The sequence below is a fragment of the Nipponia nippon genome, unplaced genomic scaffold (assembly GCF_047370975.1).
Source record: "Nipponia nippon isolate SJK-2023a ecotype South Korea unplaced genomic scaffold, ASM4737097v1 scaffold_3, whole genome shotgun sequence".
Lineage (NCBI taxonomy): Eukaryota > Metazoa > Chordata > Aves > Pelecaniformes > Threskiornithidae > Nipponia > Nipponia nippon.
The window spans coordinates 94,044,802-94,061,281 of record NW_028262347.1 but is presented as its reverse complement, the minus strand read 5'-3'; the positions used below and the strand labels follow the sequence as shown (position 1 = coordinate 94,061,281).

Genomic DNA, 16,480 nt, shown 5'->3' with positions numbered 1-16,480 from the left:
TAAGTCTCTGGGGCAGTCTTAGTTTTACTCACCTAGGAAAGTATCCTTTACCTCCTAAATTGTGCTGTTATTCTTTCCTGTGTCTGTAACAAGGGAGGGAGCACTCACAATGGTGCCATTTACACAAATACCTAATGCACTCCCTGGGAGCTATCCTTTTCTTATGCAGCATGAGGAAAAATAATTATGAACTATGTGATTATATACTAACAGTATGCACACACAGAGGAAAGGCATTGCACTGCTAAATCAGTTTTCTTGGGGTTTTTAAGCTACTTAATACTTAACAAAGAATTAAACTAGGGTTTGGTGGGTTTTTTGGTTGGGTTACCCCCCCCCCGCCCTCATTCAAGGAAGTTTAAACCTTGGCTCCTACTTGTAAACTTGGACACTAACTAGAATTAAATAGCCCTGGAAACTTTTTAAAGATATACCTTTTAGGAATGTAATTTAAAACTGTATAGGGAGTGTATTTCCAGTTTTAGTCTCTTATAAAACTATTGCATTTATTTTTTGTCTATTGTACTAAAATAATAGCCAAATCATGTGGCTACTAGGTAGTACCTTTACCAGGAATTGCTCCAGCATGGTTTACTCCCCATCCAGACCAAAAAGGGCTGGTTGCATTTGTATGCAATGGTGTTTTCCAAAATATTCACTGGAGAAAAGAGGAGAGGGCTTAAGAGGAGAAAAAGCAATGGAGTCCTGCAGCTCTTTCCCCTGTATGAATTCCTGACTTGTATCCATGTGACAGTTCACATAATGTGATTTTACTCTTTCTATAGAAAACAAACACTGGAACTTAATAAAAAACTTGCCTTATGCTGCTCATTGCTTCAGACCACTGAGAGGGTGTTTTGCTGAATAATAAAGATTTAAACAGTTTGATAATTTAATGATCTAATTGAATCCAATGTTGATATGACAGAAAATTGTGCACTTCTGTGATGTGACTAAAAAGTGCACTTCTTCCCTTTCAGCTGAACACTATCTCAGTAGCAGTAATTACATGGACTGCATTTCCTCGCTGACAGGAAGCAATGGCTGTAACCTGACCAGTTTGTTCAAGGGATCTGACCTGCCTGAGCTGTTCAGCAAACTTGGTTTGGGCAAATACACAGACGTATTCCAACAGCAAGAGGTTAGTATTCCTTTGAAAGACACCTTTGTGTCTGTAGCATGTTTTCCAGCAGTAGTTGTGTTCTATCTCTTGACCAAAGCTACTAAGAAGCCTCACTTTGTGACAGGATTTTCGTGAGCTATTCTTTCAAAGCTGTATCATGTGTCTTTCAGTTTCCAGATAGCCAGCCTGGACATGAGTACTACTTTGTCCTGCACCTTTGATTTATACTTAACAAAGAATTAAACTAGGGTTTGGTGGGTTTTTTTGGTTGTTTGGTTTTTTTTTTTTTTTTTGGTTGGTTGGTTCCCTCTGCGCTCCCCTGCATTCAAGGAAGTTTAAACCTTGGCTGCTACTTGTAAACTAGGATGCTAACTAGACTCGAATAGCTTTTGGTCAACTTCATGTATAGCTTATGGAAATCCAGTCTGCATTCAGCAGTAATGTCTTATCTCTGCCAATGCTGGGGTCACATATATTCATCCCTTGCCTTTTACCCTGTGTGCCAGTTGGTTTCCTTTGATCCAGTCCCAACAGGGAGATATGGTCAGTCATTTCTGAACTTTCCATCTCCACAGCAACTAATCTCAGTTTAGTCCAAGTGGTAGTATTTCATATCTGTAGAATACTACAGTCAACTTGGTTATCTGCAGATAGCTTATTCTGGTAACAGATTTAACTGTCACAAAGGTACAGCAAGCCCAGCTGCAAGACTTACTGGCTTAGACATAAAGCCCCTGAGCTTGTCCTGAAAGCACTGTAGTTGTATGTGTCACACCACTGGAATTGGGTGTACTAGGGAGCAAAATATATGTCTGTGTGGGTTGTGTCAGTGCCCCATGTGGTACAGGGGGAAGGACCACAGTTGGATTCAGCATCTTCCTCTGTTCTGGACCCATATGTCCACTTCACATCTTTATCAGTAGTGAGGTCTGCACCAGTTGCTGATCTTGGATTTGCACCTGCATGTTTTCTCCTAATAGACCACACAAAGTGGGTTTTTGCACAGATTGCCATGTCATTAAGAACCGTGCATGTGTTCATGAAGAGCAAGCTCCAAGAGGACCTTCCATTCATGTTGTACAAGTTGCTGTGGTGTGCCAATATTTAGCTTCAGATTTGCTTCCACGAGAGGAAAACTGTGCACACCAGGGGCACATTGAAATGTGTACTGCACTATTACAAGGGTAGACATGAGGCAAATTTGTACCTTCTCCTGGGCACTAAGGCACTCATGTATATGTACTCACAGAATCGTCCTGAGTCCACTGAAGTGTATTGCTGCTGTCTCGGCCCAGGGGCAGCTGGATCTGGTGTTTCCTGCCAGCATCTCTTGTCTCTCTCTAATCATGCTGCTTAAGTGATGTGGGGGAATTTTATTCCTGTGCAGTACTGTGCAAAAGTGCTTAGGAACTGGCTGCACCTGAGCTAATGAACTCTTTTTGGATTGCAAAGCAGTGGCAGGTGTGGGATAGACATCAGCATGGGTTTTCCTGCAGCCAGGCTGAAAGTGGCAAGGTTAGTCCTCAATCTGAGTGAAGAAATCCAGCTATGCCTCAATTAATTCTGTGTACAATTCCTCAGGCTTATCTCCTCTGTACTCCCCTGCATGTTTCATAACACATATATTATCCAGTCATTAATCTGTTCCTATTATCTTAGTCACTCTCCTGAAAAGGAGAGATGGCTGTGTTGGTTTCTAACACTAAAGATGGCTTTTGTTTGACAGGTGGGGTTTTTTTTTGTTTTTTCTTACCTCGAGTTGCTGATCAGGTGTGAGATGAGCCAAGTAGTCTGGCCAGAGTGAAAACTAAACAATTTTCCACTACGTTTCTGTGAAGTGTATTGGGAGCAAAAAAAACCCATAAGCATACCTGGTTGCACACACTTTGGAATGCTATGAAATACTCAGTGCTTTAACTCAAACGCATCACCAGTAGTTGAGCAAGCACCTGCCATATCTACAGACATATATACCTGTCTATTCCCAAGTACATTGTAGCAATTGTAGTAAATTCTCAAAATCTCAAGAATCACAAAAAAATAAGATCAATTGATCTTCTGTGCTTTGCTAAAACTGCTCGCTTTTTAGTTTCTCTTTATCTGTCAGAAATGCAGAGTACCAAATTGAACAACTGTGTGAAGAAGCCATAGCAATGATTGCTGTTTACATGCAAGAATAGGTTAGCAGAGTAACTGTAAAATGCGGTAGGAAAAAAAATTTGTGAAGCTATTCTGAACCATATTTATGGCTTAATACTTTTAGGGAGAGACTTGTTTTGCATAATTTTCCTATTTCTTTTTACTCTAGATTGATCTGCAGACATTCTTGACTCTTACTGATCAAGATTTGAAAGAGTTAGGAATTACCACTTTTGGTGCCAGAAGAAAAATGCTGCTTGCAATCTCAGGTAAATAACACAGATGATCATTTGTTGATTTTAAGTATTATTTGTATTCTTCTCACTGGAGTTGTGTGTTTATAGTTGACAAAGGATCTTGGAAAGACTGAAAAGTAAGGATCTAGTCCACAGAAGTCATATTGGCTTGCCCCTCATCAGAAGGCATTTAAAACCAGGCTTTATAGAGCTTTCACGTTACCAAATAAGATTTCAGTTGTATAGTCCTGTGTCCCCTTGTAAAGTCGGAGCTTGGTAGAAAGTTTATTTCACAGCAGATGTGAACTTTGTTTTATGCCCCAAAACTGGGGGTCCTAGAAGCTCTGTGATTACAGGCTCTGTGGAGTCTGAATGGCACTATGTACTGGCCAGAACTGGCATTTTCAGGCTTTTGGTTCCCTGTCCTCCACTTTATTCATTAGCAGAGCAATCATACTACTGGGAAAAACTGCCTCGCTTTTTGGGGGTGGGTGAGTTGGTTTTGGTTTGCTTTTTTCATTTGTTTGTGTGTCGTTCCCCACCACCACCCAAGGCCAGTTGTTTCTGCAAACTATGTAGGTTTGAAAAGAAACATGTAACGCTTATTTGGAATTTTCCCAACCCACTTTAATTAAACAGTTGTCTTGTACCCTAAGTGGAGAAAGATGAAGGCCAAATATAATTTCTTGCCATGCGTTGTAGTATATAATGTCTAACTAGATTTTTTCTAATTGTAATAAATAGCATGAGATTTCATATTACATTGTCTAGGCAATGAATCTGTGTCAGAGGAAGAGTTTTCTTCAGATACTTCATTGTGACACTACATCATTTTTCTCCCAATTGCATCTCTCCTACTGATGCCATTAGTTGAATGTTTTCTATGAATTTAAAATGGTGGCATAAAGAGGGTGAAAATGCAATGTACTTAGTTCAATAGCAGTCATGAAAATCTGTGTAATCTTTCAGTGATTTTATCTATCATGGAATTTGTTTACAAGAATAGAAAATTGAGGAAAGGAAAAACATTTTGGATGAGCATTTGCTAATACAAGCTTAGGGTACATGTTTGAATGAGAGGTGAGCATCTGTTTTTTCTAAAGACCTTATTAAAATACTACTTCCGTGTTTTAAAATAAAGAATAGTGCATTGAGAAATTATCAAGTGGCTAATAAGCTTTTCTGTCATCTCAGTTTACATTGCATGATTGTGCTGCAGCTGTACATTCTGTGTGCATGTTCCTTCAGGAAGATTGCAGCCTTTCAGTAATATAATAGAACACTTTTAAAGTGTTTCAGCTATGTCAATTTGATCTAAATCAATATTGCAACATATTATCTACTCCACACTGTATCAGTGCCAATTAAGAATTGCACCAAATAGATACCTGCATCCCAGGCAGCCTCTATGAGTCTTAACCTGGCACTCCTACTATCCAGTTGAACTGTTAAACTGAACAAGTATCTCACAGACATTTTCACTTCATACTGTTCTGTCTAAAATATTTTGTTTGCTTAAACAGAAGTTCTGCTTTTGGCTTAGATCAACATATTAAAGTTAACTTCTGATGAGAGAGGTTTTTTTGTTTGTGTGTGACGTTTATAGAACTGAATAAAAACCGAAGAAAGCTCTTTGACCCATCAAATGTACGTGCCTCATTCCTGGAAGGTGGAGCTAGTGGAAGACTGCCGCGTCAGTATCATTCGGACATTGCTAGTGTCAGCGGTCGCTGGTAGCAGTAAGTTGTGGCTCAAAAAGTCAGCTGTAAAGATGGACATGGCAATCCTGTGGACAGCCTTCACTGCACACCACCCTCTGCACTTTGGGAGTTTGGGTGTCAAGGACCAAAGCATTTTGTCTGCACAATACTGTGCCAAAAAAAAAAAAAAAAAGAGGAAACACATTTTGTCTGTTGTCTTTCAAAACACCAAATGTGGGTTACGTTTTACTCATGTAGATTGGACAGAATTTGCAATAATAATAATATAGGGTTCTTTGTTTAGTATTTTATTACCTATAACTATAATGTATGCACTGAATTTTTACTTTGTTGAATGAAGGAAGAATGAAGAGCTGGGATGCCAGAGAGCATAGATTTTGGTTTTATCAAGATGGATTTTTCTGGTACTGCTTAAAATAATTATTGAGGTCTTTCTGCACTTTACATGTTCTGATTTCTTGTCCTGTGGAAATTTATTTCTCTCTTTCATTTCCATATCAATTTTTATATTGGCACTAATCAAAATTTTTTCAGGTGTTTCTGCATTAAGTCACATCTCACTATAATGGTACTAGAAACTGGTTCTTACGCAGATTTTTCCCTCTCTGTCTCCCCAGTAGTTATCTGAAGAGATTGTTCCAAAATCAAGCCACTTGGTAGTGGACCAGTCCTATTACGCTCTTATGAAGCAGTGTAATGCTGCTTGCAATAATACTCACTCACTGTAACAGATGCAATGAAAGACCAAAATGGACCTTGCAATATTAACCCTTTGCAGTCATCATATTTAACTGCTGCCTGTTATGCTAAAACTGTTTTTAATGGTTGTCTCAAAGCAAAGGGCTATTTTTAGTACCCTGCCACTAAAGGACACTTATTTATATCAGACTTTTATTTTTAGATTCTATACACCTACAATACGTAACAGATTAAACTGATCTACTGCAGATTTATGGTAGAGAATGAAAGGCATTCGTGAAACTAGAGCTCTGGGCTGTCAGTTTGATTAAACAGACAACTAATCTAACTTGACAAGACAGCACTGTTGCCATTTAATAAATGACACATATTACTTACATGACTATGCATGCAGCAATTAAGCGACCTACAGAAAATAGGTGTAATAGCATCTGTTTTGTTCAACCTAGATTTGTAATTGTCAGCTGCAGAAGTGTTTAAAACTCTGGAGATGAACTATTTCTGAAACAAGTTATGTTCAACAGAAAGAGTCCATATTATAAGTGGCTAGAGCTAACTATTGCATTCTTATACTGTGAAAGTCCAAATAATTTGGCAATATTATTCCTCTGTCTTTACAGATGTCTTGTTATGGGTTTATGAAGGGTTCTGATATAATGAAGGATTTCATAAAGTGCCTCTTTCTGCAATGCAATATGAAGTTTCCAACCGTTAATTTGTTAAAAAGCATTCCCATAAGAAATATTGTGAATTACCTCTACTGTAATGTATTATTTATGTTCAGTGTACAAGCCTTTTGAGATGGACATAAACCACTGTCAAGTGCTCTTAACAGAAGGCATTAGAATAACATTTACAGTAGTTGGTTTTTATGCAAAAATGGGTGAGAAATAGTTTTGACACTTTCCGTGGATAATTCTTTCTTCTAAGGTGAGAATACAAAATGATGTGTAGAGAAATTTGCACACACAAAGGGAATTTAAAGAAACTATTACTTGAGGGCATAGATGATCAAGCAATAATATAAAGTCTTGTTGCGGTTAGCAAAAAAATAGCTGCTCAGTACTCATTTCAGCCATATCTACTTAATGGTGTATAGCTGGGTGACTTCCCCTGTAGATCAAGTAGCAGTTCGCTTCCTCTGGTTTTAAAATTGTACTAGAGATCTGAATGGATAAAACTGCATCTTGTATGTACGCAGTTGTTCACATCAAAGATACTGTGCGCAAATGCCAGAAGTAAATATCCACATATCTATGAGATATTTGTGTGTACGTGTGTTACACGGGCAAGAGCAACTTCATGGAAACCCTCGTGGAAGCCACACTTTGTAGTTCTAAAACTATTTACACTTGTCCTTACTTCTAAGCATGTAAATAGTTCCGTTCACATGGACTACCTATGTGTTTACAGATAAGCTGTCATTTAAATGTTTGCATTTGCAAGACCCGTGTTTGCAAATCAAATTGTATTCAGTCATGTTAATTTTATAAAATATTTTTAATGAAATAAATATTCAGCAACACTTTGTACAGAATTTTCCGCAACCCCTTCTTGCTTATTTTGCCTAAACTTAAAAGCATCAAAAAACATTTACACTCCTAGATTTTTAGTCTTTTCTAAGTACATACTATGTATCTAGACAGTACTATACTCAAAAACTGATTTTATTACAGTATTAAGTTGATGTGGTCTTTTGCTGAGCAGTGCTTATATCATCTACACCAAAGTGAAGAATTTCCCATGAACAACATTATTTTTCAATAGGGCTTCACACAAAAAAGAACACACTGGAAGAAAAAAAAATTTCTCACTTATTTTGATTCCACAAAGGGAATATGACAGTACAGCATACCGTATTGTTAGTGTTATATTATGCACAAATATTTGACTTGCTACATAAAAATGTTAGTTTTAAATCTGTGCCTTAATAGTGACCAGTTATCTGTAAATATAGAGCAGATACAGATTGTATTTTTGTGGGTTGTGTCCTTTTAGTGATTTTTTTTTTTTAAATAAAAGATGAAATTAAAACATTAAAAAATGGGAATTTTCAAAACTAATCAATGTTGCATAAAATAAATTTATATAACTCCCTTGTATTCTGATTGGTCAATGAAGTATTTTTTATATAGACCCAGTTCCAGGGATGCTTGCTTGTTAATAAAAATATAAAAAGCAGTATTTGACATAATTGCAGCATGTTTCTTTCACATGCTAATGCTCTGTGTGTTTTACTATTGTTTTTATATCACAAACAGTGCGTTTGGCTTTTAAATGAGAATGCTTTTTTTGAGATACCTCTCCTTAAAAATGAATATGAAAGGAGTTAAATTATCTCAGGTTCAATTCATAGCAGGTCTTAATGGTTTGGCTTACATGAGTTTTATTCTTTCTTTGGTCTTCCACTTTAATGACTATCTGTGTGTTGGTGTGGTTAGCAGGACAGTTGTATGTACTTTTTCATGATGGTCATTATACTCTCACTTTCAGTGTAGAAGTGGAAAAAAACCAATATGGATTCTTTATTTGGGATGCTGGCCATGCAACCAGTCAGAATCTAGCAAGAGGCATAGCTTTCACGCTGATGTAATATGTACATAACATTACATCAGTCTTGTCTGTTTGCTTGACGTGTAGTGATAGCGTAGTGAAGTTTAATATTACTTACCTCACTCAGTGCACTCGGGCATTTCATTATTCCAGCCTAATGTGTTTTCTTTGTTAACTATTTTGTACACACAGGCCTCCACTTAAAATTACAGTATTCCTGGCTTGCTGACCTTTTAAAAATCGGTGAGTTATTTTTCTGAATACATACTGGGAATTGCAGATGTGGGAACAAGTCTGTGAAGGGGAGAGATCAACAAACTCTTCTGTTGAGGACAACTGCAGGGTATGGTGCTGAGTACCAACTCACAAGGCATTGGCATAAACTACATGGAAATTGCACATGCAGGTGGACTTGCAAATTGCACAGTATTTCTGATGCCTGAGCAATAGTGAACTACAGAGGTCTGAAGCAAGATAGTTTCCTTTGTGGACCATTTATTTGGAAATATTGCTTCTAATGGACCACCATGTGGCTTCAGTCAGCAGAGCGGTAAAGATGGTGTGGGAAAGAGGAGGAACGGTGATGGAACGTCAGAGCTAGGTATTCTTGCGGTGCGAGCAGTGTTCCCAGCAGCTGTCATGGCATAGCATGAACAGGATTGCTCCGTGAACAAAGAGGCTTCACTGTCCAGATGCTCATCACCTCTCTCTGCTACCAGTCAGAAGAGCAAAACTGGTGATTTCCAGCCTGAAGATGAAGATGTCTACTAAGGAATGTTGCGAATACACAAAAGAAAAGAGATGGATTCTCCAAGCTGTGTAAAGGTTAACAGTGAGACATCTGTCCTTAGTGTTTGACCCCACTTCAATCAAACGCTTGGTGGAGGAGACTTATTTTTCCAAAGCCCTGGACAACATGGTTACAAAAGGTGTATGAATACTGTTGCAGGCTGGTCAGGAAAGGTGTGGTAGGCAAGGATATTCAGAAATTTGTGCTTGTACCGTGAAGTAAGCCAAGAAGTATTTGATTACAGACAAGTCTGGACACTGTTGGAGCTACCTTCTTTACTTGAAGAACTGGCTTGCTTTGTGTCACGCACAACTGAGCAAAAGAAAGGTTTGGCTTTTATTTGAAGTTGCTGCAAAGTTCTTGAGTATTTGAGAAGATGGAAAAGCAAATGGACTTCTAGAAATTTTTGCAACGTGCATCATTGGTGTCTACAATATTTTTGACAGCTTCTCTGAAAGTGGAGAACTGTAAAGACATGTAGGCAGCTAGGGAAGTTGTTTACAGAATGCCTGAAATGGTTAAAAGATAAATGAGCTCTTATTTTGAACTGGGGGGTAGTTGTGAGTGAGGAAAACCTGAACCCTGAAAAGCACCACACAATAAACTCATGCTTTTGATATATATTTCCTTTATTTTTCTTTTGGCATAAGATACTGTCCAGGGCATTTCTATATCTGAAAACTAAAACCAGAAATGAAAGAGGCTTTTTGCAGGTTATGATTTGCTGTTAAGGAAAATTTGGGGTTTATCTTTGTTTCCTGTGCTACAGATGTACGGAAGTTTCTGTTTATAGTGTTCCTGATTTTAATGTTTTACATGGTGCATGAATCAACAAAGCAAATTTTATAAATTTTATAAGTTATGCAGACTCAATAGGAGTCAGCAGTGTGCCCTGGCAGCCGAGAGAGAGAACCGCATCCTGGGGTGCATCAAACACGGTATAGCCAGCCTGTCAGAAGAGGTGATTATCCTGCTGTATTCAGTGTTGGTGCAGCCTCACCTTGCATACTGTGTTCTGTTCTGGGCCCCACAATTTAAAAAGGGTGTGAAGGTCCTTGAATGTGTCCAGAGGAGGGCAACAAAGGTGGTGACAGGGTGGAAGGCATGTCATGTGAGGAGCGACTAAGGACTTTGGGCTTGTCTAGTTTGGAGAAAAGGAGGCTGAGGGGCAACTTCATTGCTCTCCGCAGCTTCCTGCGGAGGGGAAGTGGAGAGGGAGGTGCTGAGCTCTTCTCCCCAGAATCCAGTGGTAGAACGCATGGGAATGATTCAAAGCTGCGCCTGGGGAGGTTTAGACTGGATGTTAGGAAGCATTTCTTTACTGAGAGGGTGGTCAAACACTGCAACAGGCTTCCTAGAGAGGTGGTTGATGCCCCAAGCCCATCAGCATTTAAGAGGCATTTGGACAATGCCCTTAATGACATGCTTTTAACTTTTGGTCAGCCCTGAGTTGGTCAGGCAGTTGGACTAGATGATCATTGTGGGTCCCTTCCAACTGAAATATTCTATTTCATGAATCAAAATAAAGTAGTAAAACAGTTATATTTGCCACTTTTTAATATTGACACAACTATTAGGAGGAGCTAATGGTTGTTAATTAGATTACTTTTTTCCTCTCACTTTGAAGGAAGTATACTATTAAAGAAGAGGCTCAAAATGTTAACAGACTACTTACTGTAATAAGGTTTAATAGCAGAACAACCATAAGGAAAAGCAAAAACAGTTAACTTATAACTTCTCTTCAAAAAGCAAGTTTTCAGCCTTGAAGGAAAAGAATTGTTTGCAAACTCTCAAGTTGTTCCTTGGTTTTTTTAATAAATAGTCCAGAAAATACTCTGAAATTTTTGGAATTACATGTAAGTATATTTACAGTGTATTGTTTTGTTATTCCCAGTACTCTTTAGAATATCTTGAGATATAATTCTATGAATTTCTTTTGACATTGAATTGAGTCAGAATAGATATGAATTATGTTGGGAAATTAAGATACTTGGTTATGAAGTTGCAGAAACTTATGCGTTAGTCAAAGCATTATCTAGTGTCAAGTTTCTCCACTCTTCTAAGGAGTAAGATTTGGGCAACATTTGCTTGACTGAGAAATGCAGAACGATTCCAGATGTTTGACGAAAATATGAAGATTAATACATTGTGATGGAAATTACACAGTTTGTGCCAAAACTGTGTTGCAACTTCATGGAAACTAACAGATGGAAAAAGCAAAACATAATATGAGAAAAAGAACCAATTATATAATGAAGTAAAAATTTGTCACTTCTAACAATGGGTGATGAACATTTTAAGAAATAATGTTGCCACTAATGTAATAACCCTAGGACCATGAATTGATACGGATGTTGTTACAGTTTTTTGCTATGATAAAAATCACGGTTTGTCATCTATGAAGGACAGAGATTTGAAGAGGCCTGAAATGCACATGGCACTAGATTATGGTTCCCAAAATTAAAACCATCCGTGGAAAATGCAGTCTCATGCTGTATATGGACCATATAGAAGAGAAGTGGAAAAGACGTAAGATTTTGGGGGGAACGGTAACATAAGAGACCTTCAGTAGACAGTAATCTTGCTGTATGGGATATGTGAATGTACTAAGGGAAAAGGAAGGTGGAACCTAAGAATGAATCCATTTTAAAGCAAAAGAAAATTAAAGTTCAGATACAACAAAACATTCACTACCTTTTTGTCTGGCAGGAATCTTTCCACCATGCAACAGAACAGTTTTTTGTTTTATCAAGAGTAAGCTTCTATTTTCATGCCTAAGCTCACCTCAATGTGAAGTTGCTATTGCATGGTACCAAAAAGGTCCTTACTCTGAAATAGCTTGAATGCAGCACTGGATGCTTAGCAAAGACAGTTCAGTACTAAAAATGCTGATCCTTTTGGTACTGGAAGATATTTTTTTATGTAGTCCAGCATCTAGAAATAAGTACAAAAAAACTAACATGGCAAGTGAGGCTAAATTGCTGACAGATTTGAATCTTGCTTGGAAACTGCATGGGAGACAACTAGCTAATTAATCCCTATGAGCCAATAGATATTTTTGTGCAGCAGTATTAAAGTTATCTTTGTCCCAGCAGTGTTTCTTCTTGCACAAACGGTGACAATGGCCAGCAAGCTGGAATGCTGAAGGCATCTGTCACATAGGAAGGCTCCTCCTGAGCATGCCTCCAGCACTGGTTTATCTTCCATCTTCACTGGAAGTGGTTGCAGATGCTCCACTGTTGACTCAGTGCTTTATTTCCATTATACTTTTGGATTCCGAATGCTAGAAGGGGCTAATTTTTAAATTTTACATGCAGTTTCATGAGCTTTTTGCTTGCACAAGCACAACGTTCACTTCTTTTCCTAGGAGTGACTAATGTGGAGAGTATCCAGAACCGCTAGCGTGGATGAGAGCTTTGAAGGGCTTTTTTTGAAGAGATTTAAAACTCATGACTAGAGACTGGAAATAACACTTCTGGCACTGCTGCCTTTCTTGGCTGCTGGTGGTGTCTGCTCACCTCTCCTAGATCTTGGCTCTCCTATACTTGGCTCTAGTTTCTGCTCTCTTCTGGTGAGCAGTCAAGTTTTGAACAAATACTATTGGGAAGTTTTGAAGCATTTTAAATTTTCAGGCAGACTTGTGTTTCCTTTGCTTTTTGTGTTGGACTTTTAAAACTATGGCAGTGAAGGTACAGATGCTAATGGTCATCATTGGCCAGTGTGAGGAATGAAATTTGTAAGCACAACATAAACAGTACATTGTGATTACAAGGCCAGTTTCGATGAGGGCATGATTCCTTCAGGTGGGCGGTTGTTCATGAAGAATAAGTGAAGGAAATATTCTTTTACTTGTTTGGTTAATTTTTTTAGACAATCATAGAAAGGAGTATCTGTCCTTTTGCACGGTGTTCTTATTACAGTTTAAAAATGATTATGCAAAGTGACTGCACAGGGCACTTTTTGCAACTAATAATAAATACATCATTATTCATAGATAGAAGGATTCTTTAATGTCCTCCCGTTTCTTCTTTAACATTAGTTATTGGAGTACAACAGCACGTTTCTTCCTTGCTTCCCATCTGTCTGTAATATTTCTGCTGAGGCCAATGGGCAGTGCATCCATGTTCTTCAGTTACATATTAATATATAGTTATTCTCTGCCCTGGAGCTGCTGCAGAGACAAGATAATGAAACCCCCAAAACAGAATTGCTTATGATCTATTCCTAGTGCATCTTCGCACTGTGTAAACAATTCTGGAGGTATGAGAGAATTTCTGGACTAAACAGATATGTTGGTCTGCTGAAAACTTTGAAACCCAGTATTTTCAAGTCCTTTCTCTGCTTAATCATTACGTGATGAATTTGTAAGATTGCAGACATTTTAAATCTGGTTCTGTTTATCAAATCTCTTTCAAGTGTTCGTTTTTTTGTGATTATGCTATCTGGGATAAAATGGGCATTAAAACAAATACTGTATGAAAATGCATTGTCTTTTCAAGGCTGTACTAGAAATTGAATACCCTTGGTCTACTTGGAGTTTAAGTGAAGTTTTATGGACATTTCAGAATGTGTGTATACATCAAAACCCAGAATGTTATGACAAAGAATCACTGAGATTCTGTCCTTTCCACCTTACTTCCCAAAACCAGATAACAGTTCAGCGTTTCGTCTTAAAGCAGTTTTTTATCTAATTAATCTATTTTTCCAAGCTCACAAAATTTGGCAGGAGACAAATGAAGTTCTTTATGGTTCCTGAAGGCAAATCATTTTCTAATAAACATTCTGGTGTGTTTTCTTGTGCTATTCAACATGGGAGGTGTGCGGAAATATCAAAAAGATGTTGAAAGCTTTCTTGCTTGACCTCTAACTCTTCACCAGGTCAGCTTTTCCTTTTGCTTGAATCTAGTGAAGTTGTTCTGTGTTTAAGCACAGAAAAGAAATCCACAGTAGAGCACTACTTCCTTCCCCTGTGCATGCTGTGATCTTGCCTACATTTTTTGAAAACAAGTTCTCCAGACTTCTAGACCTGGTAATATGTTATAAGAAATGGCTAGCTGCTACATGTTCACCTTCTCAGAGACGTGAAGTTTGTGCTCCATGATGTGTTCAGAGCCTGTTGCCTCTGAATTTGTATACCCAAGGGAACCAATTTATGCCCGTGTTTCATGCTGAAGCATGAAAAGGCAAAACTCCAAGATAGTATAAATTCTCAGGTCTTCCTTTTTCTATAAAAGCTGTCTCTTGCTAAGCTGCTTCTGTGAAAGTAGAGTTCTTTCAATTCCTGTTAAATGAAGTGGACTGTCCCTTTTAGGTAGTTATTTGTCAAGACACATTATGGTCTATCTCCTGGTGGCTACTCAAGTCTGCATAAAAGTGAGTTTTACTCTATGGGGACCAATAACTGAAACCAGCCGTGGCAAATGCTTAATCGTTTATTTTCCTTTTGCAGCATTCACAACTTTCATTACATAACATCCTAATGAAGAACTGTTCCAGCACAATTTTCTTCTTATTTGCAAGATATAATATTGTCATCTTATAAACAAAGTGAGGAGTTGGATGGTCAAACAGTAATATGAACAGCTATTAGGAAAACTGGATGAAAGTGTTCATATTTGACTTTGGGAAGAGTTACTACAACAGGTCATGAAGGAACAGAAAATATTGCAAACCTTTGCTTTGCCATTGCTTATTAGTTGGAGGGGTAATGATTAATGATTAGAGGAGAAAAACAACTGTGCGGCGCACTGTGCATTTTCAGGAGCTTTATTTCAAGTGAAAATGGGCGAAGGGAGCATCTGTTTGGAAGTATGATGCACCTTTGAAGAAACATCACCAAATCACTGCTCTGAAGAGAGCGAAGTAGTGGTTCGTGAATGTTTTTAATATCTCAAGTACTGAGCCTATTTTTGATAAATGTGGGTTCATACCTCTACTGAGAAAGTGTTTGAAAGTTTTCAATTAATAACAACAAAAAACCTCACACTCTTCATTTTCAATGATTTGCGAATCTTTAGCAGGTGTTTGAATGGGCAGTTTCCCTTCTAAGCAAAAAGTCTAACCTTACTTTAAATCTAGATAAAGTCAGAATCTATTTCCAGCCACATCTTAACATTTGTCATATAAATTAAATGAAATCATACCTCAAATTTCCACAAGGAGATACTTAGGTTGCAATAAAGTCGTGCTTTGATTTTTGCCCCTGCAATTTAGCTAGATAGAGTTCCACATATCTTTTACCAAAGGTTTTTGGATCTCTGTAACCCATTCTCCATCCGTTCCATTCACTGCGTTTAGTTCTTCAGCATCCCTCATGAAATGGGAGCACCAGCTATGGACACATTACCTTAGCAGCATGGGCAGTACCTAAGACAACGGCAATACTCAAGTTTGACAGTGACACAGGGATACTGGATCCCAGATTTGGTGTGTTCCCTTCCAGCCCTCAACTATTCTGAAAATTGAGCTTGACTGAAAACTAGAATGTAGTCTTCTGGTGTTTTTTTCTTTTTCTTTCATTATTTCAAATCTGAAATAAAAGTTTGTTTGTTTTTTTGTTTTGTTTTGTTAATAGAGGCAAAATCTAGAAAGCTTCTACACCTTTGCTGTATAGGTGGGTGCTACCACTGCTGTGTGCCAGTGCTGCCCTGCCCACTGCCCCTGCTGCTCTGTGGGGGCTGATGCGGGGGCAAGCAGCTCTGAGCAGTGCCTGGGGCACAGGCAGTGGGGGCTCTCTGAGGATCAGTGCCTCAGAGCACCTGCCTGTGCAGACAGAAGTGAAAACAGAAGCTGTTTTTCAGAAGACATCCAGGCAGCTCTGAGTGCACCTTTGCTCTTTACTGGCATAGGAGCTGGAGAAGCTCTTCCCCCCAGCTTCACCAGGGAGCTCCTGGTTGACTGATTTACCTCCCCTCTCACCACTTGCCTTTTTCAGTGCTTCTAAATAATCTGTCCGGGTCACAGGCCCAAGCTGGGTGTCTCGCAGGACATGGCTACATACAGGTTTTATTACTTCAGTTGGTACAAAGTGGCCAAGATGCACCCTGAGCCCCTGTGGTTGGTCAACTGTGGCCAGATGTCAGGCGCCCACCCAGCTGTTCTCTCACTCTCCCACCTCTGCAGAACAAAGGAGAAAATAAGGTGAAAAAGGGTGGAGATAAGAATAAGGAAATCCCTTAGCAATTACTGTCACAGGTGAAACGGACTCAACTTGGGGAAA

At 38.6% G+C, this 16,480-nt stretch overlaps 1 protein-coding gene across 7 annotated transcripts in view; it reads left to right on the top strand.

Moving 5' to 3' along the window:
• The window catches only part of BICC1 (BicC family RNA binding protein 1), a 121,816-nt gene extending 106,002 nt beyond the window's left edge, over nt 1-15,814 (top strand). The window contains exons 19-23 of one of the 7 annotated variants that reach the window (XR_015706653.1): nt 981-1,141; nt 3,432-3,531; nt 5,105-5,237; nt 8,664-8,714; nt 11,671-15,814. Coding sequence is in view for 2 of the 7 variants with exons in the window: in XM_087766668.1 (XP_087622794.1) it covers nt 981-1,141; nt 3,432-3,531; nt 5,105-5,235 (392 nt within the window). In the remaining 5 variants the exon portion in view is untranslated. Of the gene's footprint in view, nt 1-980; nt 1,142-3,431; nt 3,532-5,104; nt 8,019-8,663 lie in introns of those variants that run through there. The other 6 variants (XR_015706652.1, XR_015706650.1, XR_015706651.1 and 3 more) reach the window with 6 other exon arrangements.
• The last annotated feature ends 666 nt before the right edge of the window (nt 15,815-16,480 follow it).